Source organism: Pholis gunnellus (assembly GCF_910591455.1).
Source record: "Pholis gunnellus genome assembly, chromosome: 19".
Taxonomy (NCBI): Eukaryota; Metazoa; Chordata; class Actinopteri; order Perciformes; family Pholidae; genus Pholis; species Pholis gunnellus.
The window spans coordinates 4,103,018-4,126,178 of record NC_136546.1 but is presented as its reverse complement, the minus strand read 5'-3'; the positions used below and the strand labels follow the sequence as shown (position 1 = coordinate 4,126,178).

The 23,161-nt window shown below is 45.8% G+C and overlaps 1 protein-coding gene across 5 annotated transcripts in view; it reads right to left on the bottom strand.

The window, feature by feature from the left end:
• enah (ENAH actin regulator) overlaps positions 1-23,161 on the bottom strand; it is a 107,227-nt gene that overhangs the window by 31,218 nt on the left and 52,848 nt on the right. For 4 of the 5 annotated variants that reach the window (XM_079180094.1, XM_079180093.1, XM_079180096.1 and 1 more), the window contains exons 3-4: positions 20,062-20,239; positions 1,655-1,727 (exon numbers count right to left, since the gene is read on the bottom strand). In XM_079180094.1, coding sequence (XP_079036220.1) covers positions 1,655-1,727; positions 20,062-20,239 — 251 coding nt within the window. Of the gene's footprint in view, positions 1-1,654; positions 1,728-14,772; positions 14,856-20,061; positions 20,240-23,161 lie in introns of those variants that run through there. The other variant, XM_079180095.1, reaches the window with a different exon arrangement.

Genomic DNA, 23,161 nt, shown 5'->3' with positions numbered 1-23,161 from the left:
CCTTCCACATCTTCCAAAGCATATGTTAGCTTTCCCTTTTCAAGAAGCAGAAGTGTGCTGCCAGTTCATTTCTCCACTGGTCTGCTCCCTCCTCCTCCCCCCTCCTTTCATCCTGTCCTCCGCGCTCCCTCACAGCGGGCCGATACCGGCCTCCGTATCAGCAGAAGACCTCGGTCACCGAACCGCTCGCTGCCCGCCTGTCATCCGCTGCTAAATGTGGAGCATGACCGGAACCGAGGGGGAGAGGTGAGGAGAAGAGAGACGGATGAAGCGAGACACAGAGACAAAAGGGTTGAAAGTGAGAAAGCAAAAAGGGAGAGGAGGAGAGGAATAAAGGGAGAACATGGGCGGGGGGGCTGGCAGTCAGATCCATCTGTCTCTCTCAGACCTACACAGTCTGTAGAGTTCCTGGCAAATCCAAGTTCACCTCAAAGAGAATTAGAAGGAGCATTGAGTCACACCTGAAGAATGCTTTACTACTTGGGTGTGTGTTCTTGTACTTGCTGCATAGTGAGGACCGAAACAAGGTTTTCACCAACAGAGTGAGGACATCTTGGGAAAGTGAAGACATTTTGGCCGATCCTCACTTCTTCAAAGGCCATCTTAAAGGGTTAAGACGTGGTTTTAAGGTTCAGGTTAGAATTAGGTTTAGGTTTTGGTAAGGGGCTAGGGAATGCAGTATGTCAATGAGGGTCCTCACAAAGATAGAAGTAAAGGGATGTGTGTGTGTGACTGAGCCCGGCACGTCTTGTGCGAATGACGTGAATAAACACAAATGATTCCGCGATCACGCAACACAGCATAACACCTATTTACAGCAGCTGATTTTTTCTCCTTTTCTTGTCATGTTGTTATTTTTTCCTCATTTATTTTGGAAGGTGGTCCTAGAAACAATCCCAATTGTGGCCTAAAGTTACACAAAAGTTGAGAGTCGCTGCCATGATTCATCCCTCCACAATGTTAAATAGGTGTTGCGTCTATTGGGAACAGGATATGATTATCCTTGAAGCCTCCAGTGAGCCTTTTATTAGTTTGTATATGGTGGACACTGACGTTATGACAGTGTTATGTTGTCCAGCTGCCATTCGTGACTTAACAATGTGGTGAGCAGCAGCTGCCGTCATTGTTTGGCTCGTCTACCTGATGCTAAAGTTACGCGTCTGCATGGTCATGTGTCGTCGGTGAATATACTTCTGTTCAAAAACGTCCATGACGTGCCCCCGTTTGTGTTTGCGTGTAATTAATTCTAATCAAATCCTCGAACAAGCGTTCTGGTGGACAGGAGTCTAAAGCGTGGCCCAACAGCTGGCCTCCATTAATACATTTCTGTGTGTATGAGTGTGTGTGTGTGTGTGTGCAACTATGTGTGTTTTCTAGCTGTTCCAGAGCCTCATTATTACCTGAGGGAAAGAGTGGCCTTGTATGGGGATGAAAAACAACTGTGGGTGTGCAAGGCTTTGTCTGAGTACACGTGTGTGTGTGTGTGTGTGTGTGTGTGTGTGTGTGTGTGTGTGTGTGTGTGTGTGTGTGTGTGTGTGTGTGTGAGACACTGACATGGAAGAAGAGGGAGGGACAGATATGGAAGAAACAATGGTGCCTCACAACCTGCCGTCGTTTCACATGTTAGGGTCTTTATCAGTCCAAGTGTCCTTACCTTCTCTGCAGTTCCATCTCCTCTGGCGTGGGGCCATTCTGAACCTGGGGGCCCTGTCTGGGCAACGTGGGGCCTGTAGGGGGCGACACACACACAGACGGCTCCTGTTAGACATTTGGCTGACATCCTCATTGTGACGGACATTGAACTCCTCCATAAACAGACACAGATCTACAGTCAAAAAACACTAGAAGGCAAATTATTATTAGAGTATGTGTTATTTATAATTCATCAAGTTTAATTTGAAATCTGACAATAAATATTGTTGAGATATTATTCAATTTAACTTTCTATATTTGAAATGACAGTCAGTTGTTGACTACATACAGACATTAATACAACTGTAGGCTACTTCAATATATATGAAACTAAATCATAACACAAGTTAGACATTATTGTGATGTTCCGGACCTTTGCATGAGGAAATTGTCTCTAACCGGACCTCGCTGAATTTGCCTAAACCTGCTTTAGAGTCTGCATGAGACGAACCGGTCTTTCAACTAACTCCAATGTAAACCCATCCACGTCATTATTAGACTGTCAGAGCAACACACCAGGTTTAAAGAGCGATAAAGTCCACTTAAGGAGGAGGTTAGGGTGGATGGTTGACTCAATCAAACACAGGACTTTACCCGCCCAGGAGACCGTTGTTGGTGTTCCGTGTAAAACCAAGTCCACATTGACGTATTTTATGGGCCTTTTGTAGCGTAACTTCCGTACTTTACTAACACCAGCTACGTAACAAACAAAGTTATTTTACAAAACAAACTTATATTTCAACCTAAACCACAATCTTTCACTAAACCTAACTAGGTAACTAACAAAACCTACATTGGGAATTTATTTTGAAAATGATATAGAACCTCGACACATTAACTTTTAGCTCCGTTATAAGCAGGATAGTGCTAAGAAGAGACGTGAGCAACATACATACTTATCGCTATGCTGGAGCTCCGTTAGCTCCAAGTAGGACAGCTGACAGCTAACAGCTAACGTGACTTCTCCTCTTGCCAATTTAAACAGATTTTTTGTTCATAATGTAGTGAGTAGTATTATTAGGGATCAGCGACCAGGAAGCAGTAATGCCGACCTCCCGATCGCATATCTTTACTGAATATGGGCCCCTAATAAGCGTTACATTTATTTTTCATTTGCCTGATGGGACAACTGATGCTAATGAGCCGTCTTTTCTGCAAAACCTGAGCAGGACCAGATGGACCAACATGGTGCTCCTTCTCCCTCTGTGTAGCACACACACACGCACAAAAAGGACCAGATTTGAGCAGAATTAGTATTCAACCAAGTGTTAACTCTCTGAACAGACAGACGGACGGAGATAAAAGGAGCAGAATCTGGTGTAGGGCCAGGCGGACGACCGATTCTGAATACCAACGCGCTCACAAACACTGACCCCACTTAGCGCCGCCGTTGGCGCTGGCATTAGCTACTTTACCACAAGAGGAGGAAGCAGCGATTGCCACTTCTGAGTCAAAACAACTCCAACAGTTGTCTGTTGCTGTTGTTATTTTTTTCATTAAGACCTTTGGATCCTGCCGGCAAATTGCACAACATAGAAGACACAGAAGAGCAGAGACACGATGCAGAATTTTCTAATCGCATAGAAGACCAGTTGGAACCTTGAAATCACCGAACAAACGTGTGCACGTATTTGCGAGCATGAACGCCAAGTCATCCGAGAACAGTAAAGGAGACTTGTGTGGGACGTGGCTAATAAAGAGTGAGTTCTGACGCATGACCAGAGTTACTGGTCAGCGTAGTCTTGATATTTGAAACAGTCTGCACAATTAGTTTGGCGAGAATCAACGCTCGATGTTTCTGACAAAAATAGACTAAATCTGTCACATGTTTAACCGTAACCCATCTTCTGTCCGTTTCATCTTGTTTTAGATGCAGAAACATCTAGTGCTGAAACCATTCACTTAATAATCACAAAGTCATCCTAAACATTTATTATAATCACAATTTGTTTTTAAATCCCTTCCAGGTCCTCCAGTTTGAGGATTTATCTCATACAAGGTTGGGTTTGAGTAGATGGTTCCATTTTGGATCAGGTTCGGGATTCTTTATCGTTCCTTATTATTTCTTATTATTTACTACTAGCTAACATAGATAACGTAGCTATTTCCTATTTTCTATTGAACACACAAACAATTTGTATGTAATCTATGTAATCGTGAGCTGGGACAGTTGACGTTGTGTGTCTGCGTTGGATGGGTGGGTCGAAAAGCATTAGACTTTCACCCAGGAGACCGCTGTTAGTGTCCCGTGTCAGACCAGTCAAGTCAATGTTGACCACGTAACTTCTGTAGGTGTGGCTTTCGTAGTTCTTTCAATCCAAAACGCGTTCCTAAACCTAACCAGGTAGAGTTGTTGCCGCTCATGTTGTTCGAACATTTGTACGGGACATTTTTGCATGAAAAAAATAACAAAATAACTGTAAGATATCATAATGAACCGTTATGCGAGGGTAAGTTGCACTCTGTAATGTAACTCTAAGACTGCAAGTGAGCTGCGTGTTAGCAGCTCAACAGAATGGCTACTATTGAAGCTCAGCATTTAATGAACGCCTCATTATCCCATAAAAAGCTACCCAGTAAATCAAAGGTGAGCAGCAGTTTGGCCAAATCCAAAGCCCGTGAGCCAATCCGACCTCTGCTAGAGAACATTCTGGGATCTCTTACAATGGCATGTAATGAAACAGAGAGAATGGTGTTCCGTGTCTCCGGGGAATGCGGGCTAACCACGTCTACATCCAGCTCTCAATCTTCCGTGATTATCCAAATCCTCTCGTCTCATTACCGTCTTGATGGTTTTCCTTCGCGCACGGGCTCAATTGAAACAGTATTGAATTAAGCCGCGTCCACGGGCAGTCAATATCTGCGAGTGTAATTGCTGACATGGTCTCTCGTCTCCCTCGTCTTCCGCTGCCTGTGGGTGTAATTGTGTTACTGTCTGCTCTAATAGAGCTTACGTGCAAATGACAGAACGCAGGCAGCAGCCAACAGGGCCGGGTTGGAGACTAAAGAGCAGATCAACAAGGCCCGCCATTCACCTGAGCCCTCGTTTTCCTATTAGACCCAGCTTTTTCTTTTCTTTTTTTACCGCACGTCTTATTATCTAACGAACACGTGGAACTGAAATTTCGTGGCATCTCGCATTTGTAAACGTTAACGTCACAACGCCAACTGGACCCACCGGCTCTCGAGGTTGCCTTCTCAGTCGTTTTCCCCCCTCGTCAAACGGAGGGTCTTAAAAGATGTGAATTGATTCAGGGACCCGAGTGAACAGCACTTAGGCTTGGCCCGCATCCAAAAGCTCTGTCTGACACGATGCTGGGAAAGACGGCAGGAAGCACAGAACAAAGAGAAACTGGGCTGTGCTCCACTACATCAGTAAAGGTGAAATGGTTAATGGACTTTTACTTGTCGCTTTTCTAGTCCTCCAACCACTCAAAGGCTTGAACACCACATGTCTTCATTCACCCATTCATTTTTTATTTGTTGATTGATTTGCACATAAATTTATTTTTGCAAACTTTTGTTTTTGTGATAAGTACTTTCAAACACAACGTGAATATTGCGCAGCGAAAAAAAGAGCCGCAACTCTTTTACGGAACGAGGGCAGAGCTTTCAAACTGCGAATAACGGCTTCAACCAATCGCGTCGTGAGGAACAAACATGTTCAAACACAATTCAACACGGAGGCTAAGTAGTCAGAACTAAGAACACAGTAGAACTTTATTACTCCTTTGAAGAGGACCAGGTCCACTCCTTTCGTTCTTCCCTTTCACAATAAAAGCCTGAGACATATACACTGAGTAACTGTTCACCAGATAGCTGACAGTTCAGGCTATACAACAACAGTTTAGCTCAGACAGACTGTCTCTGGGTCAATTGGATAAATAGGATCCTGGTAGTTGGTCATATTGGAACCTTCCATTTCACAAGTGTTGCAACTGTCGCAAATTTGCATCACTGCCAGTATGAATATTCCGTATGCAAAACAAGGGGAGGAAATAAAACTAAATGTAACAAAACACACACACACACACACACACACACACACACACACACACACACACACACACACACACACACACACACACACACACACACACACACACACACACACACACACACACACACACACACACACACACACACACACACACCACCACTACAGAAGCCTGCTCTCCTGTACCTACATGAAGGCAGTGTCAGCGTGGGCCTCCTCTGGCAGCAAACGTAGCACCACAGTCCGTGCGGGGCCCCGTCTGACCCGTTGCCGGGCCTCAGTGCAACCACCACCCTGCTGCCGGCCCCCCCACCACAATCCTGGGAGCTCACATACAGAACCATGGCTCGGGCTTTCGGAGGTTGGTTCTTCTTTTCAATTTCCTGTGCCCTCAGCCCCGAGTCATCCGCTATGTTGGATGTTGGCGAAGCTCAAGAGTGTCGGCTGTGAATTTAAGTTCCAAGAGAAAGATGATAAATATAGAGCCGTCTTCTGTTGCTGTAGTAGTTCTTTATCCTCCGTAACGTGACGTCTTAATATCCCGAGGGCGCGCCTTTAAAGATGACGCCTAAAATAAAATGTCTGCCGTGGTCCTTCTTTGTGCCGGCTCGCCCCCAGTACGTTAGAAGTGATGGAAACAAAGGGAGAGGAGAGAGGGAGGGATGGAGAGTGGGAGGGAGAGATGAACATCATGAGAGGCAGAGAGGGAGTGACAGACTGGAGCTGGGGATTGAGACGGAGAACGAGAGCTGGACACAAATACAGAAAGAGGAGAAACAAACGCACGCCACGCATAAAGAACAGGCAGAAAAAGAGACAGAAACAGAGAAAAAGAGAGGGAGAGAGAGAGAGAGAGAGAACGAGAGAGAGAGAGAAAGAGAGGCTGTGGCGGGACTCTCTACCCGATGGGCCGGTCGGCCAGTTTGTACTTCCTGGATCCAATCTATTATTCATATGCTGGATACAGAGAAGGACACACAACGCTGCTGTCCTCGATATCATCACCAGTGTGTGTATGTAGGGATGTAGTGAAGGGTACTCCCATCTTTTATTTCTATTATTCATTCAGATCCCAGGACGGAGCAATAAACATAGAAGGGCGGGGTCACCAAAACTCCCACGCAGAAAGTTATGGATCACACAAGTGTTACGTCTGCGAAGAGAACTTTCAACTAAAGCAAACCCATCCACGTCACTGTTCGACGCTCAGAGCCACTGACGGTGGAGGGAGGTTGGGGTGGTGCATGGGTCAAACAAACACGGGACTTTCACCCAGGAGACCGCTGTCTGTGTCCTGTGTGAAAGCCACCAAGTCAATGTTGACTTGCTTCAACGTATTTCTGTTACGCATCTTCCGTACTTTACTAAAGGCTAAACACATCTGCATGTCAGCAACGTCACATATATTCTAAATATACATGTGCATACTATAAAGCAGAGAAGAAGTCGATGAATAAAAACACTGTACTGCTTACACAATTAGGGGGAGGAGGGCTTCCTCTCCTTCCCCACTGTGGCTCAGAGTTTGATGGTCGCTGTGAAAATAGTTAGCAGCTCAGCTGATCAAATATAAACAGCAGGCTAAATGCAAAAATACATTTTGATTTGTACAGACTTGAATGTCTGTTTTCACGAGTTGTTGTTTGGTTGTTTTTAGCTGGAGATCAGAGATTAGCACGCACACACGCATATATGCGACGAGAGAGTGTTTGTCTGGATGACGGATATGGACGGACAGTAGAGGACAGGGTCATTGTCCTTTGTCCACCTAGACAAACCTCCTGTCATCAAAGCTGCCACCCGTCTATGTTGGTGTAAGTGATGAGCTGACGCCGTCACGCCTGTCAGGGAGGTCAAGGTGTTGGTGTTTATGTGCGGAATGAGCATTTGCTCAGTCTGTCCATCCGTCATCCCGTCAGAGACAAACGGACTAAAAAGCACACGGGGTGGGGGGGGTATGAATGATGTATGAAGCTCAGTGTACGAGCGTGTGTGTTTTTAGCATGTGTGGCTGCGAAGGCCAGTGACTCTACACACTCGGAGCTAAATGACGTTCTCCCTCTGCAATCCCAGGCAAGACGCGAAGGACGCTCACTCAAAGTCAACCGGACTGCGAGGCTCTCGTCTACGTGTCCGGGGTTATTTACGCCGTCCGGTTAAAAACACAAGACGACAAGGTGGACACATTATTCATGTCGTGGTATCACATTTAGCTCAGGATGTCACCGTCCGAGCATCTGTAGCAACAGCATGTGATTGGCTAAAGGCCAGGCTGAGCTGACTCCGGCTCCATAGGAATATGTTGCTCTGGTTGATGTGCTTATATTTATCAAGGCAGAATCCCCTTCTAACTCCAAAAACACCTTCCTTCAGAGCCTCCTACACTGCCTGAAACCTCCTCCACTCACACGGTAGAAAAGTTGACATTTGTGGTGACATTAAAAACGCAGAAAACCATGCAGAAAATGGCATGATGTATTTACCAACACTCCGCTTATACAGTAAGCGACCAATTAGTATTCATGCAAATATTAATCATGGTCATACCACTCAGATCTTACGGTATCAGCCTAAACAACAATGCTTAATAGTGTTAGAAGTGTCAGAAATAATGCTGGCAGTCGAGAAAAACAAAGTTCTCTTCAGGAATTCAAGATAATACGGGGTGATTAATTGGAAAGGTCATTTTGGCGGGTGAAGTATTCCTTTTCTTTTGTTCCTTTCCTACTCTGAGATACTCGATCCAACCCAAATCCAAGAGCCCAACGCTGCGACTGTAGACTAGGGAACGTGGTCCACTGCGGTCAGAATTAAAACGAGGTGCGGAGAGATAAAGCTCCAGTTTGGGATCGCGCCGTCCTAAAGGCTCTCTTGCCGCTCTGTCTCCCTCTCCTGCTTCCTGTCGACGTCGGCGTTTCCAGCAGGCGGAGAAGGTGAAATGGTTCTTCGAGGTCTGATTAGGGCGCTCCATCAATAACCATTACACTAGATGGCCAACGTAAATGGACTACCTGGCACACTGCAGACCTACTTCGGGTTCTCTATTTGGCCTCCAATCAATTGTTATCTCCCCACCTCTGTCCCCACCCTCACCTCTGCTCGCCTTATGCTGACTTCATTACTTTAAAACCACCTCACTGTTAATACAGCATGAAGACACGTCAAAGCTTGCATACACACTCTCTGCTATTAAATTCAAGGACTTCTTAATGACTTTCAATGTCTAGTGATTACTGTGATTCAAGGACAAAGTTTTTTTACGCTCTGCCCTTAAGTGTCATCTTGTAAAGTTATTTCTTTTAAAGGGGGCACGTCATGCTCATTTTCAGGTTCATACTTGTACTTTAGCTTTCTACTAGAACATGTTTACATGCTTTGATGTTCAAAAAAACACATTATTTTTCTAATACCATCTGTCTGAATACACCTGTATTCACCCTCAGACTGAAACGCCCCGTTTTAGCGCCTGCCTCTTTAAGAGCCCATTCCAGTCTGCTGTGATTGGCTTGCGAAAAAAATACAACGCACCGTAGCAAAGGTAGTCCTCAAGCCGTGGGCGGTGTATTCTAATGAGCCCGTCTGTGACGTAGGAAGGGGAGCCACATCTGATTGGCTCGTTGGAATCCCATGTTTTCTGATGGAGGCAGCCCACAAACAAACCGACTGGGTCGTCTTGTTTCACAGCTTGCAGACACTCCAGCAACCTAAATGTAAGTCCACAAGCTCTGAAGAAGTGAGCTTTTCCATGACAAGTCCCCTTTAAAAAAATGAAAACCTCCACCGTCCCGAGGCACACTGATGAATACGATGCTGTACTTTGATTAACAAGAAAAGAAAAAAAATCTTTAATATCCACAAATTCTGCAGAAGCGAGGCACATGGGAACCCTGTTAAACAATTCATGAGTTAATGAGCGAACTTCTGACAAACCTCTCGGTTCATTTCTTACACTGAATGCGGTTGTTTAAGAGTTTTATCAAAGGTCATGGAAGGACCTCTGTCTTGATCTGTTTCTCTGTCTATTTTTGACTCCTCCACTGTGTCCTACAAGTGCGTGTGTGGAGAGGGGTGGGGGAATATTTTGGGGCTCGGGGGGGGAGTCAGGATGTCTAGAGGGGCAGCAGAGTACCGACATCTACACCTCTGCCATCCGCTGGACATCGGAATCCAACTGTTGGAACATCTCAGTGACATGACAGGGACGATCCTGAGACCGGCGTCGTGTGTTGAGGGATCGTGTGTCGCGGTGACACAACATAGAAACACGTACTTATTATAGTGTCCCATCTGCCCGGCAACAAGTGGGCCGGCCTATTGGGCAGCTTTGAGGGGTTAAGGTAAACACTGGGGTGTTGGGGGGGGGGGGGGGGGGGGGGGGGGGGTAAGTCCTTGACCTGCAACTATTTTCATAACAGATTGCTGTTGAAGTTGTTTTTCAAGAGAAACAATGACTCAAAGTTGCTGTTTCACATTTCTCTATGTTTTACATGGAGTTCAAACCAGACATTGGTATTAACTGCAAAGATAAAGAAATCCTAACATTCCAATCTCCGTATCCTCATACGACTGACTAGCACCTCACCTTTTGTGTTTTCCTACGAAAATCCAGCAAAACGTGTCAATTTCTCCGTGTTACATTGAATAGCGTCTTTTCAAAATAAACTTCCGTCTTCACAGGAAATGACTTGGTCAGATCTAGGAAAAGATTGTGAAATGCTTGGTTACTCTTAGCCCTGTGTGGGCTTTTGAGGTCTTTATACTTCCTCGTGCATGATGTCGTGGATAACTTATGATAATACTTTCGTGGGACATCTATGCGTTACATTATTTTTCGTAGGTAGAGCTACGAATGCTGGAGGAGACCAGCCTGCTCCAATAGAGTGGAATGACACAGGAAAGGAAAAATGTAAGAAAAACCAGTGAACCAGCTGATTCCACTAACACCTGTGCTCCTTAGAATCAGCTGGGCTAGTGTGCTTTAGTAGGTTATTACCTCCACTCTTTTAATCCGCCTCAGAATGCACGGAAACAAATCATTCGTCACCGAGCTATAAAACGAGAAACGTCTCAAGATGGGTGGAGGAGAAGAGCTCTCCCAGGGCCTTGAAAAACAACATTGTTGAGCAACGTAGCAATGGCTGACGGGTTTCTCATCTCCTGAATGTCGCAATACGCCCCATTTAGATCATTATTTTGAATTCACTCCACCGTGAGCAGACCACGAACAACCAGGCAAGTCGTAAAGTTCGTCAGAAGAGAAGCCCAAGAGCCACTTAAAAAGAGCTCCGGTGGAATCATCCCTGGAATCGGCAGTTACCGTCGTCACGGACATAACGAGACGCAATGCACTCCACCGCCGCCGTCTCCACGCACAAGGACCGTCAGAGGACTCCATCACTGGAGAGAAGGCTCGTTTAATACAGAACATTTGGAGAGGCCTGTGGATTGCTGGGAGAATGTGGCGTGCTCAGACGAGACGCAAGTCTTTTGCAAACAACTTGTAATACAAAAGATTATTGTCTTAATGTCAGACATCAGCTGGTGATATATTTCCGTACATATTTACCCTGTTCACCTGTAATGTCTGCAACATGCATTTTACAAATCATATCTTTTAAAATCCAGAAATATCCACTTCAGTAGCGCTTACATACACACAATCTAGTCTGAAGGTTTTTATCAAGGGCTTTAGTCATATATGTTCATATACAACATGTTATTACTAAAAACATGGAGAAAACTCTCTTTTCTGATTTAAAGTGATATAAAGAGACCTCTGTAAAAACCTTTAACTGTAATATGTAAAAAAAAATGAATCTGCCTTCAACCAATGTTTGGATCTGCGTTCTGAGAATGTATCTAAATATGTAATAATATCCTTTGCATATTCAAACAAATTGTCTTAATGGAAGTAATGGTGGAGAGATCTATTGGCTAGATTTCTTTGACCCTCACCTGTAGTGTCTCCCCTTGAGCAGGGATGGAGAATATACTCCATTGTAAATAATCAACAACAACAAAAAGCATAAATCCTGATTTGGATCGTCTCACTTAGAGTCAGTTGGGTCTATAATAACTGTCCGACGTTGAGGAAAGTAGCCGCTGTCATAAAAGCCTCAATAAGGAAAGACTGCAGGGAGTGGAGAGCAGGACCACGAGGGTCGTGTGGAGAAGCAGGACCACGAGGGTTTTTTATCAGAAGAAAAAAGAAGCTTGCATCTTCGACATGCATGTCTTGAATGGAACTAATGTTAATGTTCGCAGTGTTTTAAAGCAAGAGGATGCATAGATTCTTCTTGTAGTTCAGGATTTAATCAACACTCCGGTATTTCATAAAGCAATGTCATTTAATAAATCATATTTTATAGGAGTCATATATTCCTCCTCACCGCTGGACTCTTGAGGCTGGCTGGGATGAGCAGCCGTTACCTTCCACCCCGTGAGCAGACAAAAACCAATACTGCCATGAATTATACATGACCGCATGACTCACACGGGAAACAGGGATCCAATCCTTTCTGGAGCGGAGCGCACCACAGCCGACAGATTCCCACCATCCGTCTCTCTACACGCGTTCCTCGTAGTAAACAAACACGGAAGACTAAAAGAGGGGAGAGCGTGATGGGGGGGGGGGAGAAATGAGGGAGAAAAGCCGGCGTACAAATCTGCAACATCAGTTGTTTTGGTGAAACCGGAGTCTGCCATCGGCCCGGAGGAAACGCTCCATCAGTTGTGAAAAAGGGAGCTCATTTTTGAGTTGAGATGCTGCTGTGTGATTCATCATCAGCGCTGGAAGCATAGTGTGTCTTTGTTTGTGTTGCCTTCTAGAGAGCTCAGCACATACGCAGTTATGGTCGGTGGCATGACATGCATGTCGGAATGTTGGTTTTTGGTGGGAGTTCTCTGGAGTTTTATGGGCTGGGATTTGGTCATGTTTCAGTGTCGGTTACTTGCTATTATGGTTACGTTTCCCTGAAACACACTATTAAATTGTTTTCTTGTTTCTTTTGTAACCTTTTTTACATTTTTGTTCTATTTGGTCTTCTTGATAGCTGCCTCTGGGTTATGTTTTAACGTGCTGTGTATGAGGAGGAGACGCGTCAGACGATCGGCTCGGTAATCTTTTTCTCTTCTCTCTCAAAGCGCTCGGTGTTGGTTCGATGCAGATGAATCAGTGTCTGTGTAAACGAGGAACAAGACGTTATTACACGGACAAGAGCATTCTTACACTCACTGTCTGCTGGGTAACACGTTCTATAATGAATAGACGTATAATGCCTTATGATCTGCTTATAGCAGTGGTTATTTATATTCTTCATAAAGCTTTACAACAATAAATTATAAAAAGAATTGTATAACGACTAATAAGGTTGAGTGTCATAATATGTGATTGCTGGTCACTCTGACATTTTCTTCTGGCAAGGATCATAGTGCATTATAATACCCATATTAGTTATACATTATTATATTATTATAATGCATTGGAATGTGATGAGTCACTTCAGTGGTCATTGTTTGCTTTACGTAAAATAACAACGTTTTGTGTGCTGGTCTTTCATACGTTTAATATTTGTTGTACAATCACATTAAAATGCATTATAACAGTGATCTTCTGCATTTTAAAAGCATTATAATGTATTCAAACTATGAGAAGTATATTACACACAAAAAGAAATGTCAGCGAGTGAGGAGCATGACTGTACGATGGGTCTGGGTTAGAAGTCATTACAACATGCTTTATCACGGGTTACGAGTAATCTCATAAGGCATCATGAATATTTAGTTCTTAGAACTCTAATTATGCAGCGCTATGAATGGATTACAACAGATTATGAGTACGTTTGTAATGCATTCATATCCCAGATCTAGTTGTGTGATGCTAATGCTAATGCTACTTACACTAATCAGTTGTGTCATTATACTTCTGGCTTTTGAACAGGAAGAGGATCTGCAGTTGTCAATGAGGTCACAACACCAGACCGACTGCAACGAAAGACGCGGGAGAAGTTTTCAAAGTTTTTTTTGATTCCTTCATGTTTATTCATGAGAATTCCAAAAGCACTCTGGCTTATGTTTATGCCATTTTTAGCATTTTGGATACTCATAACTGCGCTCAATGGCTCGCCAGAGAAAGCAACACTATCAACTACCACAAAGACAATTAAAGTTAAACTTCCCTGCCAAAGATCAGGAGACCATGGCAACTGTGGTCACCCCCCCCCCCCCCCCCCCATATTCCAGCCTTCCCACACTGTTGCTACATGACAACTAGAGCGCAGCTCAACCAATGAAATCACAGCATGGCTCCTTTAGCAATCCGGGGAAGGCTCCGCGAGAGGCCTCGCTTCCGGCTGAAGCCTTATGGGACAGAACGGTTAAACGTTTCAACACACACACACACACACACACACACCCCTACCTCATGGATATTTCACACACTTAATTACTGGTACAGACAGCAGCAGTGGAATACATTCATGTGGTGTATCTGATTGAACTGCAGGACACTGAGGGATGAACTCGTTCTCCCCTTTCTCTCCTGCTTGGGTAAGGATCCGATACTTCACGGTAAACTCTTTATTTGTACTACTTTTAATCTGTAAACGTCATAGTGAGAGGTAACTCACAACCTCTTAGCTATAAGCGATGATGTGCATGAACGTTCTTTAGGCTAGAATGCTTAGAATTGTGTCTCAGTGTTCTACAACGACTAACAGCCAGTAGTCATGATCCGATAGAACAAGGATTGGGTATCAGTAAATGCACCTAAACCCTTTCAGTGGATAAGATAGGTGGGGGGTGGTCTATCTGCAGAGCTCCAGGCTCAGGACCACCTCCTCTGTCAGACCCTTTACGATCCCGATCTTGGAAAGCGAAGTGACGTCTAAAATTGGACCATCAGGATACGATAGCATGCGTTCACTAGTCCGAATAAACCAGGCAAACCTCCATCAAACACACCAAGGCAAACAACACAACCTCAATAGTTCAGCATGCTGACTCATGGTTAGGTACGGTATCGTTAAGAAGCAAATCACTTGTTCATTGACTCGGCGTTCCGCACACGGTCCCGTCCTACTCACTCCGGAGGGTGATCTGAGCCCGGCTGACCTTCTGCTGATCCCGGGGGAACCGGTGAACTCTCCATGCAGCGGGCATGTCTGCGGATACCTCGGTGACGGGGCCTTGAAGGGGTCCTGGGTTTACCAAAGCCTCCAGCAGCAGCAGCAGTCAGAACATGTACACAAAGATGGCGACCTCTGAACTTTCCTTGTTCTCTGTCTCTGACTTTTCCACTCGCTCTGTCCCGTTGAACACAACTTTCCTGTTCCGTCGCTCCGTCCTTTAACTCACAGCATCTGTCTCGTACTCAGTCTCTCTCTGCTGTTGTCCAGCTGTGTTGCAGTGTTTTAGTCTCCACTTTGCCAAGCCGGGGGGGTGGGGAGGGGGGTGGGGGGGTCCGCTGCCAGAGACCATGAGCTCATCAAGAAAATGAAAAGTGGGGCAGGTGGGTGTGTGGTGGGGGGGATCACGCGTCGTCACGATCTGATGAGCGAAAACACATGCCGGCCTGATGTGGTGCACTGTCGGGGGGGTGTTTACACCATGCCCCCCCCCCCCCCCCCCCCCCGCCCGCCCCTACCTGACCTGCAAAAACAAACTGGTCCTGGCCCCGGGCTGTTTCGATGAAGTGTCCCTCTGTGCGTCTCCCCCTCTCTCAGGTTTCAGACCCGTCCTGTTGCCAGGCCCGTGAAGACAGAAAATAAATGGAGACTTCTCTCACGGGTCTCTGTGGAGACGAGCTGCTGCAGACACGAGAACACACCACGGGCTCCAGTCTGCTTTAAATACTGCCATCTTCTTAATTATTGGCATCTTCAAAGCTTCGTTTCTTTAGCCCAAAACACTAAAGTTAGTATACTTAAAGTTACTGTGAGGAACTTTTGACTGGTTATGAAACGGTCTCGGTTTAATACGGATTCCTCTGTTTGACCTACATAAGGAAACGAGACCGTCAGGGAGAAGATTGTGGACAAACTCAACACAGGATGAGAGATTCCTGGTAGTAACTTGATTCAGTTCAGTTTTCAGACGTCCTTTCTTAAGGTGTCACTGGTTGGTGTCTCACTTTGGAATCATGTTCTTTATTCATTCTCATCTGATTATAATTCAGCTCCAATAAGAGCCCAATCTTTCTGCCAGCTCATCACAAAACCCATGAGAGGAGACCGATGGGACAGAAAGTCCTGGGTCCTCTTCACCACTTTCGCACACAATTCAACACACTGAACAGGAAATGAATTGATCATCAAAAGATACCCAAATATTCTCTGATTCGTTGATTTCTCCGTTTTGTATCATTGCAAACTTAAGAAATTGTCGACTGTTCATCAAAACATCACGTTGTTTAATCCGGTTCATGCTGAACTCGTCTCCTTTAAGAGAATCACATTTATACACAAAAAACAAAAAACGGACCTGCTGGGAGAGGATTTATGGGCCAGACCACAACACAGACGGACGCCCAGTGGCCTGTGACCCCCCACACCCCCCCCCCCGCTCTACTTTAGCCTTTTTAGGAGAAAAGAGAAACACGCACAAACACAGTGTGTGTGTGTAAGACTGGATCTGGACTCCGCTGTGTGGGAGCTTGCCGTTTGGTAACACCGTGGGGGGGGGGGGGGGGGTTCCTTCTGACTCGACACACAGCGACGCAGTAAAGCTGGTTTCACTGATGTGAGGCCAGCTGATCAAACCAGTGTGTGTGTACACATACTGTATACAGACAAAAAGTCCTGGGAGTGTGTGTCATGATTCTAGGAGTGCACACACACACACACACACACACACACACACACACACACACACACACACACACACACACACACACACACACGAGTATACACACTTTCCAGTCACCACATCCACTGGCTTCGCTAAGACGGAAACTATTCTGTGCTTTGTTCAATAGCTCACTCACACATTCCTTCATGCCTCAGATGAGCACACACACACACACACACACACACGTTTACATCATTCTGTAGCTTCCCAGTGACGTTCTTTATGAATATAAATCACATTTAGGTCGAGGGTTTGTGTGTTTTAGTGTCAAAATGCTATTTTCCCCGAGTGGCCCGCCGTTGGTTTCTAAATATACATAACTCCACAGTCAGCTACAGTAACTCAGCGCTATCGTTGTCATTAGCCACAGCGATTAGCTCACTTTGCTAACTTACGTCAATGCTTTATAGTTGTTTTCCTTCTGAGACATAAAAAAGGACGCAGATGGAGTCGACCTTTAACAACATTTTGACGTTATGATAAAGAAATTTAAAAAGGTTTGTTAACTACCACGGTAACAATCTGCAACTGAAGAGATACTCCTCTCTATGTGGAGGGGAGGAAAGAACGGTGCTCATAACGAAACACCACGTCGCCATAAAAGTGTCGTTCAGAGGACAGAGATGTGACTCAGATCGATACCTCGTCTCCTCACTCCTTTCTTCCAGGCCTTAGTGCTTCTCAGGGTCAAGAAGGAGTGAAGGACTGGACCCCAGCTCAACAGAACTCGGCCCCATAAAGGCGAAGGAGCTGCAGAAACGTCTAGACTGTCTGGCATTACGGAGCCGTTTGTCTTATTAACCGTCCTCTCTGTCTGCTGACCTGTGGCCCAACGATTTACGCCTGCATCGATGATTGGAACTGGTCCTGTGGGGTGTGAACAGCTGCCTGGACCAGGTCTCTAATAATAACTGCTACTCTGAAGCAAAAGCTCTGATAGCTGCTGAATGTATGTGCAAACGGGAGAACCTAAAAACAGACGGCGTCTTTTTCTTTCCGAATATTCCTTACGTGGGACACGCTAATGTCATCGGGTAAGGACGTTGGCATCGGGCCAGGCGGCCGGGGCGTTAAACCTTCCACTGCATCGTGGCGGGAGTGAGTGATGGCGGAGGGAGGTCGGGTCCCACAGAGGGCCGCGACTTACAGCAGCAGGCGCCTGCAGAGAGCAGCTGTCGGGACAGAAATACAGTAGCAGAAACAGTGGGGTGAACATGGGGAGACCTGTCGCCTTCCTCACGGCTTCTGTAAGCAGAGCACGCTGTGCAGCAAAGGAGGGCAGAGAGGAAGTAAGGGGAGTGGAGGAGAGAGCCAGAGGCTGAGCAGGACTAACAAATACTACAGTATGCATTCCAGTCTCACTCCATAGGAACCACAGCAGCCATTAAACACATGTGACAACAGGGACAGTTATCTTTACACACTGCTACAGAGGAATAGTACACACATCTATTTGTTTCTAATCCAAGGACCGCCTACTGGACCGGCGTCCTCTGCGTTTCAGAGGAAGCACGCGCTCCACGACGTCTGACAATGTTTCAAGAGTTCAGTGCTTCTGCTCTGGTGCTCTGTACAGATCTGACTCTTGCTCACCTGCTCTCATCCCCGGCTCTCTGAGGCCCCGGTGTCGGGCACATGGATGTGTCTATTTGAATGTGGAGCGAGGAAGTGAGATCAGATCACAGGTCAGTCTGGACTCATGGGGAGACGCATTGTAATGTGAACCGACGTACTTGGAGCCGTCCACCTGTGATCGGATCACTCTAGACCACACGCCCCTAAAGCATCCCCTGCTTTATGGTCTGTTTGACTCTAAATGGACCATCATCTACTAAATGAACATCATGCTGTATTGAAGAAGACTTGAAACTAGAGATTGAGACCATAAACTCATGTTTACAATGTTTACTGAGGTAGTAAATCAAGAGAGAAGTAGAGTCATTTTCTCATAGACTTCTATACAATCAAGGATTCACAGTGCCTCACTTTGTCATTAAAACCGTATTAAAGCAGCATGAAAGCCTGGGACTCATCCTTCTCTTCCTGATGGACGCACTGAAGAGCTGTTAAACGTGACGCGACTGCTGAGTTCAGGAGAAAGAGTGAATAAACTATGTACGGATCTTGGAACTGAACAACATGATTAGAACCAGCAAAGAGATTGTGATAAAAATAAAAAAAGGTTTCAGCATCAGAAGTGTGATTTTCTTTATTAAATAAATACCTAAACGTGGTGGGGAAAAAGAAGAGAACCCATGACTGTATCATCAGTCAGTGAGCCACATTGTGCTTTCATACGGTCAGTCTTCATATTGTCTTTTGAATGTCTCACACACACACAAACGTACCACACACTCCTCGCGGCTCCATTAGCATAATGAGGCGCATCACTATCAGGATAATTAGGGGGGGGGGGGGGGGGGGGGCTTAGGGGGAGAAGAGAAGATGATACAATAAGGAGGAGAGGAACAGGAGAGAAGGTTAGATAAGAGAGGAGAGGAGAAGAGAAGGGAGGAGAAGAGAAGGGAGGAGAAGAGAAGGGAGTGAAGGAAACCAAAGAGGAGAGGAGAACAGAGAAAATGAGAGGAAACAGAAAGGAGAGAAAAGAGAAGAGAAAAATAGAGGAAACTGAAAAGGAAAGAGGAGAGGAGAAGAGGAAACTGAAAAGGAGAGGAGCGGAGAGGAGAGGAAAGGAGAGGAGAGGGTGTGGGGTACGGCAGGTCATACTCAGATCACATGAGGCTCCACATTACATCTCTGCCTCTTCTTAGTGTTATTATAAATGAAGTCCTCGATCATGGGAGCTGAAGATTAGTCTTCACTTCGGAGTCTAAGTCAGAGCGCTAACCCTGCTTCATGTTCATCAACTGGCAGTACACTTAGTATCTAACGGTACTTCATCATGGAGGTGGAACACTGCAGTGGGGCGTCATTGTACCTATTGGTTAAGGTTCATACCACAAGCCAGCAACATCATCATGCCTGGATCTCTCTGCCTCTCTACTCACTACCTTCTTAGAAATGAAGGTGCTCACTAGAACCACATTGGGTTCTTTGGCTTGTCCCCATGGGAGAACCCATTTTGGTTCCTGGTAGGACCTTGAACAGTTACAAAAACTGCCAAAACGTTTATTCCTGAACCATCTGTGAAACTGGAGGCTCTACCGAGAACCTTTCCACCTTCTAAGGGTGCAAACTAGAACCCACTCTGGTGGTTTTGACCGAGAACTCCTTCCTACTCCATCTAGAACCGAAGCAGGCAATTTTACTGAGAACCCTGTCCAATCCAAGTGTTCCATCTAGAACCCACCCAGGAAGTTCGACGGAGAACTCTTTTCAATTCCATGTGTTTCATCAAGAACCTGCTCAGGTGTTTGCAGAGTGATTTTAGATGAAAAGTGTTCTTGATAAAACCCTTGGTTTTACAAGGAACTCTTGTAAAACCCTTCCTTTAAGAAAAGGGAAGAACCCCTCAGGAAGAACCCCTTTTGGAACCCTTGTGTCCGACCCGAACAAAGCCGCCCTACCTGTGTCCTGCGAGTTGAGCACCTCCAGGGCGTGCATCATGGCACTGGCAAACACGTTGGCGTCCTCCTTGCTGCCGAAGTTGAGGCCGTAGACCTGCCGGGCGTCACGCCACTGGTGGAAGGTCTGCGTGGCCTGGTTGTACTTCAGCCCCTTGGGAATGGCACAGTTTATCACCACCTGGAGGTGTCCGCCATGAGCGAGATGGGGAAAGGGAAAAGAGGAAACATCCTTTAGATTGGTAACGAGTGATGTGACAACTTTAAAAAGTAAAGCATTTTATAAGTAAAGCTGTGTCCAAAGAACAACAAAGAACAACATGCTGTTGAGTCCTGTATTCATGCGTTTCTGAAGTCTGGAGAGCTTAAACTGACAGGAAATAGCCTTGTGGAAATGTGACAGTGTGTTTCAGGGCTGACTTGAGATCTGTGACTCAGTTGCACACATGTAAAAACAGTCAAAATATGGCAGTCACGCTCCATCCACCCTCCATCGCTCAGCCATGACGCTACCTCCGTCCGCCATGCTGCCGAGCTCAGAGGCCGAGGAAAAAGATTCACAACAAACTTGATATTGTTCCTCTAAAAAGCTTGTGAAACACAAAGTGCCAACACTGGGGGCATTACGTGGCAAAAGGTCACGTTTGCCTGAACGTGGAGTCACTTTATGAGGCCCTCGCTCTGTGTTTAAGGGCCTCTGAAGCTAGCATCAGGGGGGGTTCAGCGTCCTGGGCACGTTGCCAAGCAGATAACGCCTCAAGCTACTCCTCTCTGAGTTATTGGGACGGAGACGTGGGTCTCCGAACATCAACAGAATCTCCTCTTCATCTTCTGCATCTTCTGCATCTTACACACACACACACACACACACACACACACACACACACACACACACACACACACACACTGTGAAAAGCATTTTCAACGGAAGGATCTTAATCTGCATCATAATCGGGTTTTTTGGGCGCCGTGAAGCGGATGATGTAGAAACGCTTCTCATCTGATACAGCTGAAAGATAGTGTAATGTGGTTTACTCCCATAATCGCTGTGTCATCTCATGTCCAAACTAATGAGAGACTGAATCCGACACATTTCCCCTACAGGGAACCCCCGTGGTCCAGCGCATATCACACGGGGCCCCGTTTACAAACTGAGAGATTCAATTATACCGAGACCCGCCCTCAAAAATGTTCTCCCGAGCATCATACTGCTTTGGCCAATGAACAGCTCTTCCAGCACTAAAACCTGGAACCAATCTGACAGTGGAATACATTTATTTTAACACCAGCACAGAATGATCTAGTGTCAATTTCCGGGGTTATTACAACGCCTCTGTGGCAGGCGGGAAGGGATTCTCAGCGTCCTGGGTTTGTTGAAGGACTGAGCGTTAAAACAAACAGCCGGTGAACGTGAGAAGGAAGTGAGATGGTGTAACTCTAGATGCTTATTGTAGGTGGCGGCGAATAAAAACAAACAGATCTCATGATGGCGGCGCCGCGCAAACTGAAAACCAGCCTGAAGCTCAAGAGTGTGGACCGCTAACACGTTCCTTTATGTAGATGTCCAAAGGCAATCATTTGACGAGGCCACACTCCGACCAGTGTTTGTCGTTTTTGTTAGTTGTGCGTCATGACTTCAGGATAACAACAACATTCCAGTAGTCAGAGTAATGAGACGTATAGATTATCATATCGCCCTGTGTTCTGATCTGCTGCAATTTCAGTCCACTTCCTCCATATTTATTTCTAATGTAAATAGCAACAACAGTAATGTCATACCCAGAAATACCGTTTTCACCATAGACTGTATATAACAAGTGGACGTAGTCACCGTGACGTCACACATTGGTTTGTGGACTGTTTTAAAGCCTTGAGTCTGGAAGTGACCATATTTGGACTGCGGGCAAGTGACGTAGAAATGCTGCATATGTCTCTGGTAGTGACAGAGACCTGTCAATCACAAGGTAGCCCCGCCCTAAAGCATCCCCTGCTTTATGGTCTGTTTGACTCTAAATGGACCATCATTTACTAAATGAACATCATGCTGTATTGAAGAAGACTTGAAACTAGAGATTGAGACCATAAACTCATGTTTACAATGTTTACTGAGGTAATAAATCAAGAGAGAAGTAGAGTCATTTTCTCATAGACTTCTATACAACCAGAGGAGTCGCCCCCTGGTGGACAGTAGAGAGAATGCACGTTTAGGGCACTTCCGCATTGGCTTCACTTTTCAGACCCGGAGGTTGCCGCCTGGTTCTCACTCATAAAATAATTCCACTCAGTGAAACTCAACTCTTCCTGCACAGATGTAGCAGAAATAAAAGTTTTCCGGCAGCACGATGAGCACAGCGTCACCCTTTCTTGGTTCACCTCTACTGTGAAACATCGACCACGGAAGGGTCACCATCATCATCACGTCGTGTGACGGAAGACTTCGGGGCCACTTTTATTGAAGTTTATTACTGTAGCATTTAGTGAATGAAAACGTTTTGAAAATAGCATGCCAGAGTGGTGGAAACTCAAAGCGACACTGGTAGAATAAAGAAGACAAATGCCTCTCCTCCGTCAGGGTCACCATACAACACATTACATCCATCTTCTCTTGGTGAAGTTCCAAACGATCTTGCTGTTATAGATGACCCGATGTTGCCTCACTGATTACAGAAGAATGCAGAACTGCTGAAGGCGCAGAGGCATCAGGACTTATCCTCCTCCTTGCCTCCCTCCAGCCACATAGCAAAACTCAGACAACAAGACAGAGAGGATTGTGGGATTTCTGGGGCAGTGTGTGCTGACCCGCGGGAGGCAATCACTCACATGCTGTCATCACACGCACACACACACAAGCCTCCGGTGGTCCTCATCGACTCATTAATGCTTTGTCTTCCGATAGCTATACTCGCTGTGTTTTGGAGTCGAGTTCATGGATTGTTACACACACCCATAATGCATCAGTCCTGCATGGGATGCTCGTACATAGATGGAGGATTATGCTTGCCGTCACGCCGTGAGCTGATGGGAGCTCGTTTCCCCTGTGCCCTCTGCCTACCAGGACTCTGCTGGATGCGCATGTGTTCTTATGAGCTTGCGTGTGTGTTGC